The 20,492-nt window shown below is 27.3% G+C and overlaps 2 protein-coding genes across 2 annotated transcripts; both read right to left on the bottom strand.

Annotated features, from left to right (window-relative positions):
* Positions 1–468: 468 nt before the first annotated feature.
* Positions 469–11,833, bottom strand: LOC135929434 (U2 small nuclear ribonucleoprotein auxiliary factor 35 kDa subunit-related protein 2-like). The gene is made up of 10 exons (XM_065466011.1): positions 11,768–11,833; positions 11,475–11,566; positions 11,335–11,431; positions 10,624–10,699; positions 9,330–9,407; positions 6,666–6,859; positions 6,148–6,271; positions 5,199–5,314; positions 3,579–3,688; positions 469–1,157 (listed from the first exon to the last, which is right to left on the bottom strand). The coding sequence occupies exons 1-10, from the start codon at positions 11,809–11,811 to the stop codon at positions 799–801; spliced, it is 1,290 nt and encodes a 429-aa protein (XP_065322083.1). The 5' UTR covers positions 11,812–11,833; the 3' UTR covers positions 469–798.
* Positions 11,834–14,135: 2,302 nt separating this feature from the next.
* LOC135929330 (homeobox protein DTH-1-like) lies at positions 14,136–20,212 on the bottom strand. Its single transcript, XM_065465863.1, has 5 exons — positions 19,956–20,212; positions 18,930–19,162; positions 17,919–18,784; positions 15,505–15,677; positions 14,136–14,477 (listed from the first exon to the last, which is right to left on the bottom strand). The coding sequence occupies exons 2-5, from the start codon at positions 19,145–19,147 to the stop codon at positions 14,289–14,291; spliced, it is 1,446 nt and encodes a 481-aa protein (XP_065321935.1). The 5' UTR covers positions 19,148–19,162; positions 19,956–20,212; the 3' UTR covers positions 14,136–14,288.
* Positions 20,213–20,492: the final 280 nt, after the last annotated feature.

The following is a 20,492-nucleotide window of genomic DNA, read 5'->3' as shown; positions in this document are numbered from 1 at the left end:
CAACCCCAAATGGTCAGAGCCAATAACGCCACTTATTTCTAGAACTTTATGAAATGTGCTTATAATTTTATTTAGATCCTCTATTTCCCCCTTTCTCCTGATCATGTCAGAATCAGGTTTTTTTCTATGTCTAACTAATGGTACGAAAGATTTTAATTTTAAATATTTAAAAATATATATTTCTATAAAAACTTAATAAAATCCCCTTATGCGTTGAATAAATATAACTTAATGATTGACTTTTTAGAAAAAGAGAACATGCTTTTATGATTTATCTATCAATTCAAATTCAAGTATATCGTATATGTATAATACATTTTTTTTAAACGTATTTGGATTTATATTTGAATATATTTTTTTGAAAATTACTCCAACCCGGAAGCTAGTTACCCGATCCGTAAAATAATATTGATTTTTTTAAATTCGGATATTTTTTAAGTTACTACATGTAAAAATTATGTACCGATCAAAAAGAATTTTATTATTATAAAATACATTAACATTAGGCAAATACATAAACATAGTAATATGATATAACACAGTCGGTTATAAATTATAAATAAGTGTATTATTTTAAAGTTAAATTAGAAAGATTTTCAAGGATATTTATTTCCCTGATCCTGAGTTTCAGCCCGTTGTGAAAAAATGGCAATGTTTATCCATGTTCATGGATGAATAAATTGAGCATTTGTGACTAGCAATAATCATTAGACTAAGCACTATATGATAAATCATAATAAAGATATTATCAGTCAATTTGTATTTTCCAACATTAGTCTATCATCCATTCTTTCTTTTTTATACTTCTTTTCTCTTGGATTTTTTCTCTTTTTTACTCTTCTTCTTTCTCTTCTTCTCTTTCTTCCTATTTTTGTATTTTTCTATCCTTTTGTCTTTATTATCTTCGCGGAGAGATTTATAATTATTATCATCATTATTATTATGCAATTTTATCATTCGCGCTTCTTTCCGATGTTTTAACAAATGAGGTTGTCTATCGGGGGCGTTAGATCGGTCAGCTGTTGATCGGCGATTTTCGAAAATCGATGAATGCTTACTATTCAATCGAGATATGGAGTTTTTTATATGCACTTCGGGAAAGGAATGAATGTAATTGCAGGTCCTGCCTTTGGGACATTGACCCCTCATGTACAGACCTTAACATATATAAATTTTAAAAAAATTAATCACATTTGAATTCTTAAGGTCATGCTAAAATGAATTAGAGCCCTGAGCGTACCAAATGGAAATCTTCTCAAACTCTGTCAGATTCGGATCATGATTTTACGATTTATTTCGGAACGGATTGATCTTAGACATTTTTTTTCACATTGTTAAAAACTTTATCGGGTCGGATTGGTCGGACAAAAATCTTTATATTTTGGGATAGGGGTTGAACCCGAAAAAATAGGTCGGATACAGGGCTTTAAAATGAATACATTTGAAATTAACTCACTTTATATCATTTTTTGAGGGTAGAATAAAAAATGACATACATGTGAATATGACTAACATTATTTGCATAATTAAAATGGCGGTACACATAATAATGAACAAAAAGTCCAAATCAAGTTTTTATCATTTAAATGTTTTTAATTAATTTAATGAGTCATTTAAATGTATCCCTTTGGCTGAAAAATTTGCTGATAACAAAAATAATGATAGTCGCGCGCGTAGTCCTTTATTTTTTACTCGCCTACTTATCCTATTCCTTATATTATCAATCATAATAATACGCGTTAAAAGGTCGGGTTAAAAATATCACATTAAAATTCAAATTAAAAACTTAGTTTATAAAAAAATATCTAAGTGATATAATTTACCTACTCAAACGTGTCTTTTATTATACTCCATTAAATCTAATTCGTTATTGAAAAAGGACACAACTATGATGATGAAAGGCACTTAGATTTGAAGAAGAAAAATGTTGTAACCTATTTCCATGTATTATTTAAAAACATTTTTGTATGCTACGTCTTCGCATGTAATTGAAAAAAAAAAACCTTTTTATTAATGCGCATAAAAGATATTGGTAAATATTTGCTATCAATCATGTCTGTTTAAATTGTTTTCAGATTTTAAGAAAATAAAATGCACGAATATTCACATTTTTTAAAATGTACGAATATTCACATTTTTTAAAATGTACGAATATTCACATTTTTAAAAATGCACGAATATTCACATTTTTTAAAATGTACGAATATTCACATTTTTAAAAATGCACGAATATTCACATTTTTAAAAATGCACGAATATTCACATTTTTATTGCTAGCGAAGACATAGGCATATAGTTATTTTACTTGTTGTAATTGTTGTAAAAATTGTTGAGTTTTTTTAAACTTTTACTTGAAAAAACATGTTGAGAAAAACATCTTTAAAGAAATTAAAGTTCTTATATAAATCAAAACAGATCAAATTATCCTAAACCAATTAATAAAATAGAAATTATGCTATTACGCATATTTTAAAGAGTTATTTTATATATGATTTTGCAAATTCTTATTCCCACACAACAAAATTCATTGAAGATGGAATTAGATGCAATCCTTTATATGATTAAATTTATAATTGATATGTATCATACAACATTTATATAAATAGAATATGATAAATGGTTTTGATATTTTGATATCTCGAATTGATCATTAAAAAAATCTAAACATAAAAACCCTAAATTCGAATTTTTTTTTTAAGTTTATTAAGAAATTAATCCAATTTAATGCTCTAATTTCTAATATTTAGATGACTAAAATTAAAATATTAATATATTATATTACTTTATTAAGTTTAAACAAATTTTTCAAGTATTTTAAAAAAGTAAAATTATAAAAAAATTAAAAATTTTCATCATCCCTCTCTTATAACCTTGCTACCAAAACATAATAAAAAACTATATTCATAAATATTAAAACCTTTAACATTAAAAAGAAAATTTAATAACTTAAACGTGTATCTTCTCACTAAAGTTTTAGAACTTTTGAAACAAGTTTTGAACACAACCCAATTTCCCAATTTTTATAAGTCTTAAAAAAAATTTAATAATAGTTTTTTCTACATTATATCAAAATGTCTTTTTTACAATAATTAAGCCAAGTAAAATAACTATATAAGAATGTTTTTAAACATACATGGAAATGTGTGTAAAACAAATCATATTATTAGTAAAAATGGAAACAGCGTTAATGTGTTTTTCTGTCAATGTGTTATTTTATGACAACTTTAAACCATTTTTTTGAGCGAGCTTTTTTAAATTTAAAAATAAGATATTACCGGAAATGTATTATAGCATGTTTAGAATATTTATTTACACTATGAATTTCAAACAATTTTGCCGTTAAATTTTGAGTCTATGAGCAAAATAATACAAACTTTCAAGATTAAATTTTCTAAAAATTCCCAGAATAGGTTTTCTAAACATGCTCGAATATTTTGATTAAATTAGATTTTTTAAAAACGCGCTCAAAAAAAATGATTAAACAGGGGAAAATAACACAATGACTGAAAAAAAAAACACTTTGGCGTTGTAATATAAAAATAAAAATGTCAATCAATATATCAGTAAGTATCGTTAACCACAAATAGATGATCTCCAAGAGGGAATACTAACAAAATAGCAAGATAATTTTCTGCCGGCGTACCATCTCCCATTTACAGTTTTGAATGCTTCAACCGCCGATTCGATCCTTTTATTTTTGACAATAATTATTTTGAAAAAACATGCAATATGTTTGCAACTTATCTTATTTTACCATAATTTATATTAATTTATCATTCAAAAAATGACGTAATAGTGAGCCCATATTGAGTTTGCGTTTCGCCGTATATTTTTTAATTTTGGCAGTTTTTTTTATTAGTATAGGGCAGCATTTATAGTAAACGCGTTATCTTCAACCGTTGGGTTATTTAAATCAGCGTTATGACAGCTGATTCGGTTTTAAAAACTAATTTAATAAGATAACGCTAAAATAGATATAATTATTTTATATAATATTTTTAAAAAATCATTAACCTTTTTATCGAATTCACTATTGTTTTTATAATTGTTTGGCAAATTTTTAAAGCATCGCAACATGATTTTCAAATTTTATTATAGCTTTAGGTAGCTTTATCTTAAATTAGTTTTTAAAACTGAATCAGCTGTAATAACGTTGCGTTAGAAGATAACGTTTACTATAAATGCAGCCTTGGTTTCAAAATTTTTTAAAAGAATTGGTTTTATAAATATCGTCTGCCTTTTTAAGATTAATTTATAAATATTTCATTTTTAAAAGATAAGTCATCTTTTTATATATTTTATATAATATTTAATTTAATTTAATTTACATATAATTAAACAAATAGGAAAAGATTTTTAGTGCCCCCCCCCCATTATATTATTCTTATCTGTGAATTAAGTTTTGCCGGCTTTCTTGCGAAAAAACCCGAGTTCTTAAATGGTCGTAGAGGAACGTGCAAAATAAATGAATAAAAAAGTAATAAAAAGAAGCCAGTTTGCATTTTTTAAATGATTTCTAACGCCAAACGGTAATGAACAATTTGCAGAATGCCATTTGAAATACAGGGGGGGGGGGTGGTTTGAAACGTTCAATTTTGTACCCACGATTATTGATGAAATAACAAATAGAATACAAATAAATTTCTTAGGCTGCCTTCTATAATATAAAATGTAGTGAAGATGGAAAGTATTGCAATATGTGGTAAGACACTATGCCAATGTCAACAGAAATACCAATAAATATTTTTGTTTATGTACATCCACCCCCCCCCATGACTATTAGTTGTTATTAAAACTCATTTTAAAAAAGCGCCGATTATTCTCGAAAATTCAAGAATATTCAAATCAAAAATGTTAATCTTCTGGGAGGCCAAAAAAACTCAATTATAAATCTTTAAAAAAATTTTTTAGGGAGCTCGGGCAAACCCCCTTTCTTGATCTCCTGCTAGCTAATGTTGCTAAAATTATTCATCGTTACTATTATAGGTTAGGGTTACATTTTACCTCAAAGCAACTGAGTAGCTTGTAATTTAAGAATAAATACTTAATTAATTAGAGATACATTTTGTCTAAAAAAAAAATTAACTAGTCATGAGCAATAAGTTACATATATTTATTTTGACAACACTGTAGTTTAAAGTTATACGTCTTCTAGAAGTAATTAAAACATTATTTTTAAAAATTTTTTAGATATTTACTCTTCATATTGCACGTAAACGTTTCCCCTTAAATGGGCGTCAAAATTTTTGCAAGTAACCATTCTGGCAATTAGTCCCGATTTTTCCATTTCAGCGTATACGTCTCGATAAAACTCCTATTTTTTTAATGGAATAATTTTAAATTGATAATTCGTATAAAGATTTAAATGAATCCGAATAAGCGTAAATTTCGGCTAAAAGGCTAAATAAAAAATCTCGGGACAAAATTCTTGAATAGTACAAACAATTAATGGATCCCAAAACCAGGGACGAGAACTCTGAAACCTTGATATTTCGCTTAACCCAAACCCTTTTTAAAATTTAGGGTTCCAGGGTTGAAGCTTCCTTTTTTTAATTTTAAAATATTTATTTTTTTATTTTAAACTTTCATTTTATTAATTTTAAATTATATGTTAAATATAATATGTAATTTACGATTTTTGTTTATAAAAGATTTCCTATTTAAAAAGATATCCTATTTAAAAAGATTTCATATTTAAAACAATTGTTTTTTTATTCAAAAAAAAATTTTAAAAAAAATTTTGATCATTTTTTCGTGGAATCATTTTTGTTATATTTAAGAGTCTTCCATTTTTCGTAAAAAAATTTTAAATTTATTATAAAATAAATTTTTTAAAAAATTGATGTTTCTGTTATTTTAACTAATTTTAATAAGTAATTTTTTTTTCTGGTCTCCAGCTGGTAGAAAGATTTGTGATAATCTAACCTCGAGGCCTACATGATATTATTTTTGGCAAAAATTTTAATTTAAAATTGGCTAAATCGAGCCGTTTAAACGACACTAATCTAACATGACGCGATATTATATAATATAGTGTAATAATGAAGGGATGAACTGGCTTTATAAGATAGCGGCCCTTATATTATATATTGCGTATAATTTATATTTAAAATAAAAGATTATTAAAATCCAATCAACCAAACAAACCTTATAATGAGGGGTAGGTTTTTGTCCATCGAATTGAATAGAATCCAAGTCAGTAGGTTCGGTATACATGGAAGGAAAGAGTAAAGTGTTACTAGTTTCCGGGTAATCATGTCTTTTATTGCATCTTCAAATAAATCATAAGATAAATAAATAAATTCTTTCTTTATTATTTGAGGGTTGTAGTTGCGTGGCGGTACTAAAATAAAGTACTGCTGATTTGACAGGCGTGTACCGGAAAAAAATACGGTAGGCAATTTATGCGCGAGTTAATTAATTTCTGCTTTTTTAAAGTTGAGCTATCTTTTCAACAAAAACAAAAAGAGAAAATAACCCCGACGCTAAATTGATAGGTTTTCAGCTAAAACCTAGGTTTATGTATATAATCTAAATAATGTTTTTCGTAGCAATGCAATCTTAACTTTATTCGTATATTCTACACTTTTAATCTTCCACTAATCAAAAAAATAATAATATATATTATTTACATAGCAAGTATGGATAAATGGGGAAAAAAATACCTGGCACCATATTTACAAGCCCCGACTTTTTGGAAATAATGACACGCAGGAATTTCGGCTGGCGCCTTTTCAAGATTCTCAATATGCGAAAGCTCGGAATGTTCAACATGTGAGAGCTCTGATTCATTCGATATGGTCACCACATTGTAATTGAGAGGGGCAAGTGGGTTATGTGTTGGTCGATTTTGTAAATGCTAAAAAAATGGCAGATTGTATATAGAAGAAAACATAAATATTAGCCTTATTTTTTTTTTAAAACGAAATTCATGTTCGGCCATTTTTAGGTATCGGTAAATCACTTATAAATCGTTAGAAATATAAGAGAAGAGAGTCTCATTCGTTAATTATAACTATGTCGCGCCTACCTTACTTATCATCACAAGGGTGCGAAATAAAGAGTTTGCGGCAAGGACTGGATCATTATTAACATTAAAGTTATAGCATCATTTAACCCGTTGCGTAACGATGTCACCTCTCTATTACCCTGCATTCATAATTATTGCGAATTCGTGGCGAAGTGTAAAAAATTGTGAAGTATACAAAATATGCTGTTATTTTTGTATACTTAGCTGCGAATTCGCGCTAAACGTGAATGCAGGGTTAAAAATGAGTTATCCCTTCATCATCTAAACTTCTCTAAAAATATATAAAAATAGCATCAAATATAAGACGCGATTTACGTTAATGATAACACTTATATATATACACACACAAGTTAACAATTATTGCAAAGTATAATGCATATTATTGCAGGAGTTATCGCATATTTAGCACAAAATAAAATGAGAGGCATGGCCCGAATCCCAAACAGATTATGGGGCCGGGCAACTTAAATAATTATATGGGTTAGGTCGGGCTAAGAAAATTACGATCCGGAAAAACCTTTCCAAAAAAACTCCACTAGCCAGTTCGGACCGTGCATAATTCTAGAAACAAATTATGTGAAGAGATAATGTTTATAAAACCGAATGATAAAAACATTTTTTATAAAAAAAAGCATTTTCTTTGACGGTATTTAGGATGGTATCTCTATCAATTCGTTGGGCGACGCTATGTTTCTATGCTGACTATAACTATATTTCAAATCGAAAAATTGTACTTACAGCGATAATTTTTAGCCTTAACATTAAAAAACTAACCACCTGATTGATTAAATGAAGTCGGCATTCAATTATTCTTAGGAACAAAAGGTATGATGTTGTGCCATTATAAACACTAACCTTGCTATCTAGTATATTCTACTCTCAATAAGAATTTGTTAAAATTTATTAAATTTTTTCCCAATTTTTGTTTAGTAACAAATTTACTTTATTTAAAATAGTACTTTATATAAATAATAAATAAATAAGAGTTTAAGAAACTATTTTATGCTTACTAAACTGTAAATCAATTTGATTAGTGATATAATCAATATAGTCAACATAAATATCGACCTTTACACGATATAATTTCTTAAATAGAAATCATGGAAAAAAATATATGTTGTTCGCAATTGCATAATAGAAATTATATTCCAAACTTCCACTAAAAAAAAATCAAATGCAAATATTTTAAATTTCTAAAAAAATATATATATTTCTTAAAATTCAATACAAGTAAATTCAAAAAACAAATATATATTAAATATATTAAGCCTATTCAAAAACGAATACAATAATTTTCAATTCGTAATTATACGAATCAAATCATTGTTCAATTTGTATTCGTTTTTGTGGCCTACTATATATATTTAAGCGAAATATAATATTTTTCTTTAATTTCAACCCATTTTGATGCCCATCCCCAAACAGGTCCCCTGTTACGTGATCATTTTTCTCCCCAAAAATTTAAACGTTATAAGAATACTCCAATAAATTAATGTTATTGCAATAGTTAAAATATAGGATATTTTTTTTTTAAAAAAATCCCTCTTATTTTGTCTTGTATGCAAATTGTAATGCAATTTCAACAAAATAGATTAAAATTTTACAAATGTAACAAAACGATATTTGTATCCTAAAGGCATAGAGACCCGGCCCGGAACTCGGTTGGTATATCCGGAAAAGTGAAGTTAGCAAAACTATATCGTGTTTTAAAAAATCAAGCTCGACCGATAACTTTTTAAAATAAGTAGGTTTGATAATAATGGATCATTTGAAATTCATTCATTCCCTACTCAAATTTTCAATTTCCTCTTTTGAAGGAATTTACAAAAACAAAATTATTTTTTAAAAAAAAAATAAAGAAATTTTAAACAATTTGGGATTGCTTCTAAAAAAAAAAGAAAAGAAAACCCGGATGGGCTGTAGTGTTGTTAAACGGGTCGTTTTGAGCCGATTTTTAAAAACGGCTAACTCAATATTTTAGCCTAAATAATATTGCCCAAGCCTCAAGATCTCGATAATATATGTATACCTATTTTCCTTCTATGAGCAAAATCCTCAGGCTTGTGTAATATTTTTCTGGATGAAGTATTGAGTTAGCCGTTTTTAAAAATCGGCTCAAAACGAGCCATTTAACAGGACTAATGGGCTGGACTAAAAAAAAATTAGTAATAAGTGATGCTTGTAAATGTAACCAGTTTTAAAAAAAAATATTGGCACTTATTTTGATGATTGTATGAAATTAATATGAGGCGGAAATTTTTTTTAAAAAATTATTTATAGTAATTTGCATATTTGTTACTTTTCTGGGGGGAGCCTTTTCGATGTTGATTGCTGCTTTTTTAATAGATCGGTCTACTTTAAGAATATGGATTGGTGACTAAATATATATTTTTTTAAATATATAAACAATATGTTATAATGATGAATTACATATCCATGAAAGTTTAAAAAAGTGCTAAAAAAAATATTTTTTTGTATATAAAGATAACTTAATTTACAATATTTTAAAAAGAAAATGCAAAAATTGTAAGTCAATTTTTAATCTATAAAACTTCATAAACCGTTTTAAATTTATAAAAAAAATATTATAGTGTGAAGTTCATTCCATTTCAAACAAGAATTACATAAGATAATGTAAAAAAAAAATATTTTTAAATATCATATTGATGTTTAAAAAAAATTTATTAATTCAATACACCAAAAATTAATTTAAAATTTAATATGTTCTATTTTTTTATGCAAGAATTAAGTGGGGAATTTTTTGGTGTGCTAATATTTTGCTGGAAGGGGGGCTTTAATTTCCCAATTAGTGTTGTTAATTAATAGGGTTGAGCTATCCAACTAATTTTGAATATCAATATATCTATAAGCAATTCTATCAAAAGTATACAATGCATATTTTTAGAAAGGTGTATACCATGAGTTTCTTTAATCACAGTAATAAAGAACAAACATATCCATATTACTATTGCTTTTTCTCTCAATCTAAACTCATGATCCATTATGTGGTAGGTCAAGCAACTCTACTCAAAATACATCAGTGAGCCACCCTTACAATACAATCAAAGAAATAAGGGGTAGAAACTATGAATAAATCCATAGTCAAAAAAATGAGTTGTAAACATCTTGCCCAACATAACTCAAGTTTGCTGCCCTGTACAGTAAAAAGATTTTAGGGTTGGGCTGGGCAACTTGAGCAAAATACTTTCATGGTTTAGACCATTTAATTACATTTATTTTTAAAACTTAGGAAAAACTAATCTATCTTTTCCCATCCATCAAAAATAATTAAGGCATGGGTTGGACAACTTGCACTATAAATTATCTTAGATGCTAGAATGGGCAAAAATAATTATGAGCTAAGTTGAAAAACCATTAAAAAATTTTCATGGGGTGGTTCATGAGCTCTAATAAAATGTGAATAAATCTTAAGGTAGATTATCATCTTTTAAAAGGAGTTGGGATATTTGGATTTATATGAGTAATTTAACAATACAAACTCCCAACTGTGCTTCTTAATTTTTTATATTTTCTATATATATTTTTTTTAAATAAAATCATAAAACAAAATAAAATCTTTTTAAATAATATACTTGTTGATATTTCTTTATATTGAAAGCATCTATGGCTTGTTTTTCCCTAAGAAGCCATAACCTATTATTCTCAGAGCTTTTTTCAGATATCATAAATAAAAACATTATTTTAAGTTATTTGAAATAAGTATTAAAATTTTTATTTTCCTAAATATAGAAATAAATTTTTTTTAGATTTAAGATCTAGGTATATTTTGAAATAAAGTATAAAGCTTAGATTACTATTTTAATAATAGTTAATATTGTTTAATCACTCTATTTGAACTGATTTTTAAATGGCTAACTCAATATTATATCGAGAAATATATTATGCAAGCCTGAAGATTTTGATTGTAGATGGCTATTGAAATTTAAGTAATCTGACACATTGAGTTTATTATTCTTAAAAATTGGCCCAAATGGAGCATTTAACAACATTAATTATAAGAAAAGAATAAATAAGTATATAAAATTACTATTACTTATATTTATTAGGGAAAGATTGGGGTTACAAGGGGGGGGGAAGGGGGGGGGGGGGGGTATTTTTATGTAGAACCATTCTACCAAATAAAAATTTAATCTATAATTACTTGTTTTTTATTTGTTGAATAATATTATAATCAATAGTAAATAAAATTGCTTTTATCATTACTAGGAAAATTTTAAAATGACAGATAGGATATATTTTACAATTTAGTAAAAATTATTTAGAATAGTATATTAATATAATACATTTGATTTTTCTCATTTTCTTCTTTTAAATATCGCAATTTCTCTTGGTCAGCTTTCCATTTGTAATACCCAGGTGTTTGGGCGAAAATTTCTTCTTCTAATATCAATAATTTAATTTATAAATACTACTCTAAAAAAACCTTTGATTTTGCCATTTTTGAGGTTTATAGCTCTATCTTTCCTCTTTTTTTGCCGTTTAAGCTTTTTAATAAATGCCTTATATTTTTTATGACTAAATAAAAAAAAATTATTTATATATATATATTATATATAATGGAAAATATATTACCTCCAACAATCTTTTAACAAACATTATATATATAGTTAAGGAATATCATATTTAATATTAAATATATTGTTAACAAAAATGTATAAAAGGATATTGCGCTTAATATGGTTGAACTATTGTCATTTAAAAACTTTTATCCTTTACCTTAATTTTTTCCCAAAATTGTATTTCAGCTTTTCTTCGATCATATGGTTTAATGAATGCACACAAATAATTTTAAAATAAATTTATCTAATATTGATATATGCTAAACGGTGACCGGATATATTTATAATTACGTGGCTATGCCTTGCCATTTCTATAATATCTAGAGGTTTCAGAATAAAAAGGGTTGATTTTTTATCACTATGTGTTTTGAATAAAATATTGTTTAAACAAGCTTGGCTTATACACATTGCAAACCATATCGAAAGTTATAAGGTTTGCAATAAAGCAAATTCAATTGTCAAAAGATAGCATGATTAATTTGAAAAGTTTAATTTAAAATATTTTTATTTTTATTACGAAATGACACTAATTTTTTGAATGTTTTTCAAATACATTTAATTGAGTGAAGGGAAGAAATCTACCTTTTGATTTTGGTAATTATAGGCTTCACACAATACAATCCAAAAAGGAATACATATACTTTCATTATTAAATATAATAATATATTTTAGCTTTTAAACCTGTGTGTTATATATTGCATTTGATATGGTAATAAAGCTATTTTTTAGGGAACGATGGTAAAGACATTTTTATGATGATATTGAGGCTAACTGTAAATTTTACCAATTAATTTTAAATCAAGTTTTAGAATGTCAAAATTCTGAAATATTAAGTCGATGACTAAAAAAGTGAGGAAGGGGGGAGGAGGGTTGTAATTATTACACATGATAAGAAGGCTAAATAATTTAAAGACTTGTTAAATACATTCATCTTCTGATATGAGACAAATGCTTCAGACTGTAAAAACTATTGGTTTATTTTTCCTTATCGTTTACTTTCCAATTTTCTGCTTTCCCTAATTTATCTATTTTATTAAACTATTCCTACTACCACATGTACTGCCAAAAATTAAAACAAGGATTTGTAGTACCACAATGGACTTCGTAATTTAACCATTTTATAAAATTCTTAAAAATTGAAAATGAAATCAGGAGGTTGTTTTCCGATGCAAATGGATATTGAATTTGATCAATTGTTAAGTGAAAGAATTGTTTCTATGAATTTATTGTGAAAGAACATAAAAATTAAATGATATATACTCAATTTTATTCATTTAGGATAAATCGATTCAATGGAGAGAGATGTAGTAAATCTATAGAATATTTACAAAACAAATCTCAGCACTAATCACTCACATGAACTTATTTGTAAACTTATAAATCTTATTAAATAAAAACTAAATTTAACTTTCAAGACCCATATCAACCATAATTTTACTTATAGCAGGTATGAGCTCTTTTAAATATTCTTTTAATGCCCACAAGCGTTAGCATGAATCTAGGTAACTGCAGCCTGCCCAAAAATAGGCCGATGATTCTTGTTATTTTAAATTAACCCCCATATATCTCTTTTTACCCAGTTTGATGGGAGTGAGAAGAATCATACGTGTCTCTCTTGTTTTCAACAACATAAAAGGAGTCAAAAAAAATAAATTGATTTTTTGAAAAGAGGAGGGGTTTACTAAGGGGGATACTGCTTCTATCGTTCAGAAAGTGTAAGAGCCAATGGGGGGAGTGCAGGGAAAATTTTTTATTAGATATTTACGAGAACAGATAAATTTCCGAAGGTAGGGTGGGGGGGGGGAAGTTGACACTCTACTACAAACTATGAAAATTGTGAATGTCAATGAATTATTATTTAGAAGAAAGCCTTCTATTCTTTTACGATGAATATTTTTATTATAGGGTATTGTTTGGCATAAATTTATGTGTAATAGAATGTCTACCCTTTAAAAATATAACAGAAAATTATCCAGAATTAGGTTTTTTGTGTAATTACTCAATGACTATGATTGTATTTTGTATGCAATAATAGATTTTGTCTATATTTAACAATATATCTACGTTGTAGATTAAAAAAGTCTACAATAAAGGTATTAAATAATTTTTTATAGCTACAGCCTGCCCACCATAGATATTTACCCCTATCCCATACCTTCTTAAAAAATTAGATACCTGTTCTTATCCCCCACCCCCCTGTCATGTAGGTTCTGTGCATTATGAATTTAAATTTAATATTTGTTTTTAATGTAAATTTCATCGTCCTAATCCAGCATTCGATTGGAGCTAAATTTGAATCTAAGCGTATGGGAGAGGGGGGGGGGCATTTATTTAACACGATTAATTAAAGCATTAAGGAAATTTAACCATTAAATAATATGTTCAAACTTCAAACATTTAACCTATGCTCTGCCATAAAATTACTATTTTTTAGTTTAAAAAAGAATTTATACATAATATTTATCTCCTATAAGCATAGCCAAACAATTTTGATCTAAAAAACATAGCTTTAATGAAACTTTAAATTGAAATAATATTTTTATTAGATTAGACTCACATTATAAATAATATTTCAAAATTAATATTTATATTATACTATAAATTATGTTTACTTATAAATTTTATTTTAAGGATAAAAATTAAAAGGTACATTGATATCAAGTCTATAAGAGTAATGATTATAATAAGGAATTTTTAGGATTTAAAGACGATGCTTTATTTAGTTGCTGCGTTTGAGAATAATTTAAGTCGCAACAATTGTATTGTTGCAATGTATCGGAACTGGAATTATCGGAGTCGGAAGAATTAACAGCTAAACTTCTGCTTCTTTTCCATTTCATTCTCCGATTTTGGAACCATACTTTAACCTAGGTTAATTTTATTATTTTTATTTTAAATAAATAAATTATATTTTCGTCAATATAATAAAATGTGTTGGGATATCAATTTATAGAGATTCGCAATCCCTCAATTTTAAACCATCTACTGAGAGCGATATTTAAATTTGAAAATTTGGATTAGATTGGAAATGTATTTCAGCACCTATAGAACACCAGTAACATCGCAAATTTGCCTACGTAAATATCATTTTAAGCTGATAAATGTTTTCCACCTATGCATCCCTCTTCACCACTCTCCTCAAATAATCACTTTAAAGAATAATTTGAAAGAAAAAAAATTAGAAAAGGCTAATAGATTATTAAAATAACAACTATAATTTAAAATTATCAGAAAAAAAAGCATTTTTATAAAAAGTGAAAGCCCAATATTATTTCTATTATAATTTAATATAGTCAGGTATTGTTAAACGGCTCGATTCGTGCCGATTAAAAACGGCTAACTCAATATTAGCCAGAAATTTTGTCTAAGCCTCGAGATTTTGCTAATAGATGCCCAAATCTTTGTGCCATTTATGAGATCAATCTTCAGCCTTACGTAATCTTTTTTTTGAATAAAATATTTAGTTAGCCTTTTTAACAACACATGCTAGGCTTACAATAAGTGGACTAAAGGTACAAAATAAAATTTATGGTGGAAAACTTCACTTAATATAACATCGCCACCGCCCCCCCCCTTAGAAAAATTCTGTATAACCTATGTCCATAATTTATACATTTTAATTAATATAAATTAAGATTAGATCAAAAGTCATTGCTAAAATTGTTAAATTCAAAAATATTTTTCCGTTTGGAGTATAATCATAAAATACGATTGATAATGTTATTTTAAAAAAAATTAACCACCATATATTTGATATTTTAAAAGATAAAAGAATAGATTTATACGAGTCCATGGGAAATTTTACCCATCCATCCTCCCCGGTCTCTCCTGTCAGTAAAATAAATCGAATCAAAATTTGTAAGGAAGTAAAGAATAAAATTTAAAATAACTAACTTGACGCTCGGTTAAATTCAAAGTGACCGCTATCTCGTACCTCCTAAGCCTGGTAAGATAATTATGATGTTTGAACTCTCGTTCCAGCTCTTGTAGTTGATATTTCGTGAAAGCGGTCCTTTCTTTGCGAGGCTTAGTAGCGAGGTTCAACTTAAATGGGTCATAGTTTTCATCTAAAATTATTTTAAATGACAATACTGTAGATGTAGTACATGCATTATGAGATTGGCGGGGCCCGGCTCGAAGCCCGACTCGTCTGAGTAAAAAAAGAATCTAGAAGCGAGCCGGACAAATTGCGCAATTAGTCCTATTTATGTCGCTCTCCTTCATAAAGGAATATTAAGGACCGAACCAAAAAAAAACTTGTACAAATATTTTACGGGTCCTGTGTAAAATTAATTATGGGCTAGATCAAAAACCGCGATAAAATATAGCAGTGGGGCGGTTCGGATATACAAGCAATAATATTATTTTTTATGCTAAATCAATCGCTTCGATAGGTAAGAGTAAAGGCGTTAGTCCTACTCGCAGCATGGCCGAATTTTAATTTGAGTTAAGTCTAAGGCCTCATTTATAGTGACCATGAAAAGCGTCGCGCTGCTTAATTTATAAAATATATTGTAATAAATACAGTAAAGCTATCGTTTTAGCTAGTGAACAATCATATCGCTTGATATCATCGCTATACTAAAAACAAGGCCTAATGACAAGAGCTGGAATGGTGTTGTTGGTTCGAATAATAAATTATTTTAAAGTCTCCTCTACGTCTTTCTAATTACTAAAATTAAATGGAGATATTATTTGTTCCGCTGTCTCCCAGATTGAGCCATCTTTCCAGAAAAAACGCCGAAGCTGAGGTTATGGTTTTCGTTTAATGATTCAGTTTCCCTATTTTTATAATCGGCTAAAAATGACACTATTAATTCTGCCATGTCAGATAATAGCTTTTTTAAAAATTATATAATGTCCTGTAATCATACATATGCTTTTTGTGAATTATAGTGTTTTCTCAACACCTAGATAGTAAAAAAAAGACAACCTATAGCTTAAATTAAAGGCACGGTTAACCTATTTATTAAAAAAAAAATTGTTTAATCCGCCTACCCAATGTCTCTATATGGTTGGTTGATTTGGCTCTTTATTTTTTTAATTTTTTACTTATAATAATTTATAACAATAATTATCAAATCCATCCCACCATAAGATCATTCAAATTCTCCCGTCGACCCAACCCGTCAGAATGAGTCCATTTGCGGACTTCTAGCCCACATAATAAATAAATTCTACTGCTTACAAAGAAAAAATGTTTATTTTATAACAAGTTATATAATCTCTCTTCTATATCATCAAATAATCTCATTCTCAATTGATAAACAAAATTTTGAACCATTTTTTTTATATATTTTATAATAATTATATTTTAAAAAATTTTGAGATAAATCTAGAAATAATATTTTATTAAAATTAAATATTATGCATTATAAAATGTATTTATCTATATTCCAATATAGTACATAAATAATCATACATAAATATCTTATAAAACATTTAATTTTTCTCTCTTAAATATAATTATTTTTTTTTAAATTGGGAAAAATAAGCTGAAAGAAAAAGAAATCTTCTAAATCCACATTCCACATATGGTGTTAATTTATACATCTTTGGCTTTTTTGGAAAAAAAAATACAAATTAATCTCTCTCTTTTTATATAAAATTATTTTTGTAAGTTAAGTTATTATATAAAAAAAAAATTTTTTAAACTTTTATTAATTAATTTAATAAAAAAGATTAAATTTTTTTTATTTTTTAATGATTATAATTGTCTTAATTGTTTCTAGTTTTAGTTTATTTTTATAGTTATATATATAAATTATAATAATAATTATTATTCATATTATCTCATTTAAATATCATTAGATTATCATCCATCTTTATAAACGATGGCATAGGCATGGAATGGCAATAAATTTTCCACATTAAAAAAAAGAGAAAAATATTTAAATTTAAGCCATATTTAAATGATTTTTTTTTTTATAGTTTCGACAAATTTTCAAATATTTATAGAAAAATTAAAAGTTCTAGGGGTATATGGAAAATGTAATAAGCATTTTGAAAATTTGTTTTAGGGTCCTGTCCTAGCTCCAGTAATTTTTTTTACCGAGCCAAAAATCGCGCGTTTTATTATAAATTCTTTTTTATAACACCCAATTATTATGTGTCATATACTAGCGATTGTGACAGAATTTACCGCTTAAAATTAAAGTATTATATTTTTCAAATACCTCTAAGGGTAAAAAAAATGTAAGCTGAGATGGCACCTTGAGAATCATAAGGATCACGTTCAAAATAGATATATATTATATATCATTTTAAAATTAAAATAATAAAATTGTTGATTTTTTAAAAAAAAAAACCTTTATTCCTGCACCTAGACCCATTGTCGTCGTCTAAAGCATTGAAATATCCGCCTACGCTACCATTATTGGGGTGATAAAATGGCGCGAAAATATGCGGCGCCGGGCAAGGAACAAAATTTTGACAATAATTCATGTTGTTCAGGAAAATGTTTTGATGCGGGAGAGGAAACGGACTTTGAATCAGCGGAGAACTCAGGGCGGTTTTAACGGGTAGTGAACTATCATCGATATCGTCAAAATTTTTTACCAATCCCGAGCAACGAGATTCAGAGATGACGTTATTCGTATTGATAAGCCTGTCTATGTTGTGGCTAACCGCGTTATTTTCACCACCTTCTTTGGCTTGGATGATTGGCGTGTCAACGCGAGACGTGACGTCATTATTGTCGCTAAGGGCTAAGGATTGGTAAAATGTGGGAAAATTTGGTAAATTTTGTGAACTAGTCAAATTAGTCATAGGGGGTTGATGCTGATAATTGATATTGTTATTATTCACATGAGTTTGCTGAGGGAAAGAAGAAGGATAAGTCGAATACGATTGATAGTAATTATTGTAACTGATATTTGAAGTCAAAACATCTTTGTTTATCATTGAAGGAGTGTTGGCGGCATAGAGACATCTATTATAATGGCGCCACATTTTGTCCCATAACTCTAAATTATTGGCATTGCTTGTGTTGGCCATATAGTCTCCCTTTGGTTGAATGTTTTCTCCGTCTTGCCCATTAATTGCTCCCTTAAAATCAGTGTTGTTAGATGTAAATCTCATTGTTTCTGGGTGGCTCAACTCATTTTGCAGCAAAGATTCGTCTCTGGAGAGCCTGGGATCAGATGGAGGTGACATATGTAGAACATCGGTGGATCTACATTATATATGATAATATATCGCAATATAATCAAGACATATTGGTAAAAATAAACTTTTCAAGATCCCTCCAAAAAGGTACTACATCTATATTATAAAAGTTTTTCGGAAATAATAAACATGTATATGGACATATAATATACCCATTTTTGGTGTCTTTCAAACGATCATAGGAAGTGACTAATGAGGTGTTGAAGACGGCTGGGTTATAATTATCTCGGTAACCCATTTGATTACCATTTCCGAGACCTATTGCTGGATTCATGAAATAATAACTGTTGTTCGCGAAATACGGCGGTATATCGGGTCGGAAGGTGTAATTTGAAGCGAAAAAATCAGCCGATGGCATATGTGTCATCATTGCCTTTTAATTTAGCTTTTAGTAATATTAAAAGTCAATATAATGCAAAATGTTTTGAATCTCACCCCATTTAAAATATAGGACTCTCCGACCAATCTGGTCAGATTCTTATTTTTCTCAAAGATCCAAGTCCAATCCTGAAAAAATTCAAAGATCATAAATATTGGACACTGAGAAGTGAAAATAAAGTTAAGATTTTTTCTTCTAGAAAATAAAAAAGAAAAATATTTAATGTTTTTCTTATTAAATAGAAGCATATCATTAAAAAACCAATAATATTTTCAAAATTTTATATGGTCGAACCCGATGTTAAAACCGAAATCCGGCTCGATTGAATTAAGGAAATGCTGGTCCAAGTCCGACAATTTTGGAATCGTTACTATAAAATCGAATAGAGGGGGGCAAAAAATAAAGGTTAAGAAAAACTTTTAGGCGTTGGGTTTAAAAAAAAATGCAAATAAACTTTCTTTTTAGAAAGCCATCTATCCCAATTCCTTGACCACCCACAATTTTTTTTAAAAAATTTTTCATTTATTTGCCATAATTTTTTGTTTTTTAAAAAAAAGGAATGATAAAATGGCCAACAAAATAAAATTAGCCGTTAATTATAACATAACTTTAAAATCATGATTGACGGATCTTAAATTAACTGTTCTTACCTGCCCCGAAATCCTTCAAAATGGAAATAATCATTATATTTAAAAAAACCATTCCTACTTAAATAAAGATTAGGCAGATAAAATATAATATAAGATACTATTATTTTTAAAATTAAAATCTAAAAAAATTATTTATATAATAATTATACCTTTTTTATTTTTTCCTTTTTTAATTATGGGAAAAATAATATCTTCCGAAATGAATCAAATCTTAAATAATTAGCGAATTCATAAGAAGATTTATATCCAATTAATAAAAAACGAGAAAGTGTTGAATCTTTGTTGAAATTTCAAAGGAATGATACATTGTTTTGGCAATAATCAATATCGTAAAATTAACGATTTAAATTTAAAAATAGTAATTAAATTAAAATATTAAAACTATTTATCTTATCTTTCAAAAATAAAATAAATTAAAAATTAATTTTTTTAAAATAATAAAATATTTTTAAATGAAAAAACAAAAATAGATAGAGAAAAAAAAAACAATGCACATAAAGAAAAGAGAGATTGGTGAGTGGATTGAATCATTTTTATTCCCATGTCATGTTTTAATAAAAAATTCGATGATTGACGTAATTTAAAATATTTTCGTAATTTTTATTTGTTTCGTTTCTTTTTTAATTTTTCGTTTTCGTTCCTTCATTTCATTTCGTTTTAAAAAGAAATTGGAGAGTTGGCCGCAG

Source organism: Gordionus sp. m RMFG-2023, chromosome 5 (genome assembly GCF_954871325.1).
Source record: "Gordionus sp. m RMFG-2023 chromosome 5, tfGorSpeb1-WG-v2, whole genome shotgun sequence".
Classification (NCBI taxonomy): domain Eukaryota; kingdom Metazoa; phylum Nematomorpha; class Gordioida; order Chordodea; family Parachordodidae; genus Gordionus; species Gordionus sp. m RMFG-2023.
This window is presented reverse-complemented; position numbering and strand designations above follow the sequence as displayed.

Coding starts and splice junctions, on each gene's coding strand:
- LOC135929330 (XM_065465863.1), bottom strand. CDS start 19,147: ATGATGACACATATGCCATCGGCTGATTTTTTCGCTTCAAATTACACC. Junction 18,785..18,929: donor TTGAAAGACACCAAAAATGG/GTATATTATATG, acceptor TATATAATGTAG/ATCCACCGATGTTCTACATA. Junction 15,678..17,918: donor GTCTAGGTGCAGGAATAAAG/GTTTTTTTTTTT, acceptor AAATAATTTTAG/ATGAAAACTATGACCCATTT.
- LOC135929434 (XM_065466011.1), bottom strand. CDS start 11,811: ATGATCGAAGAAAAGCTGAAATACAATTTTGGGAAAAAATTAAG. Junction 10,700..11,334: donor GAAAATGAGAAAAATCAAAT/GTATTATATTAA, acceptor ATCTGAAAAAAG/CTCTGAGAATAATAGGTTAT. Junction 6,272..6,665: donor GCTTGTAAATATGGTGCCAG/GTATTTTTTTCC, acceptor ATTTATTTGAAG/ATGCAATAAAAGACATGATT.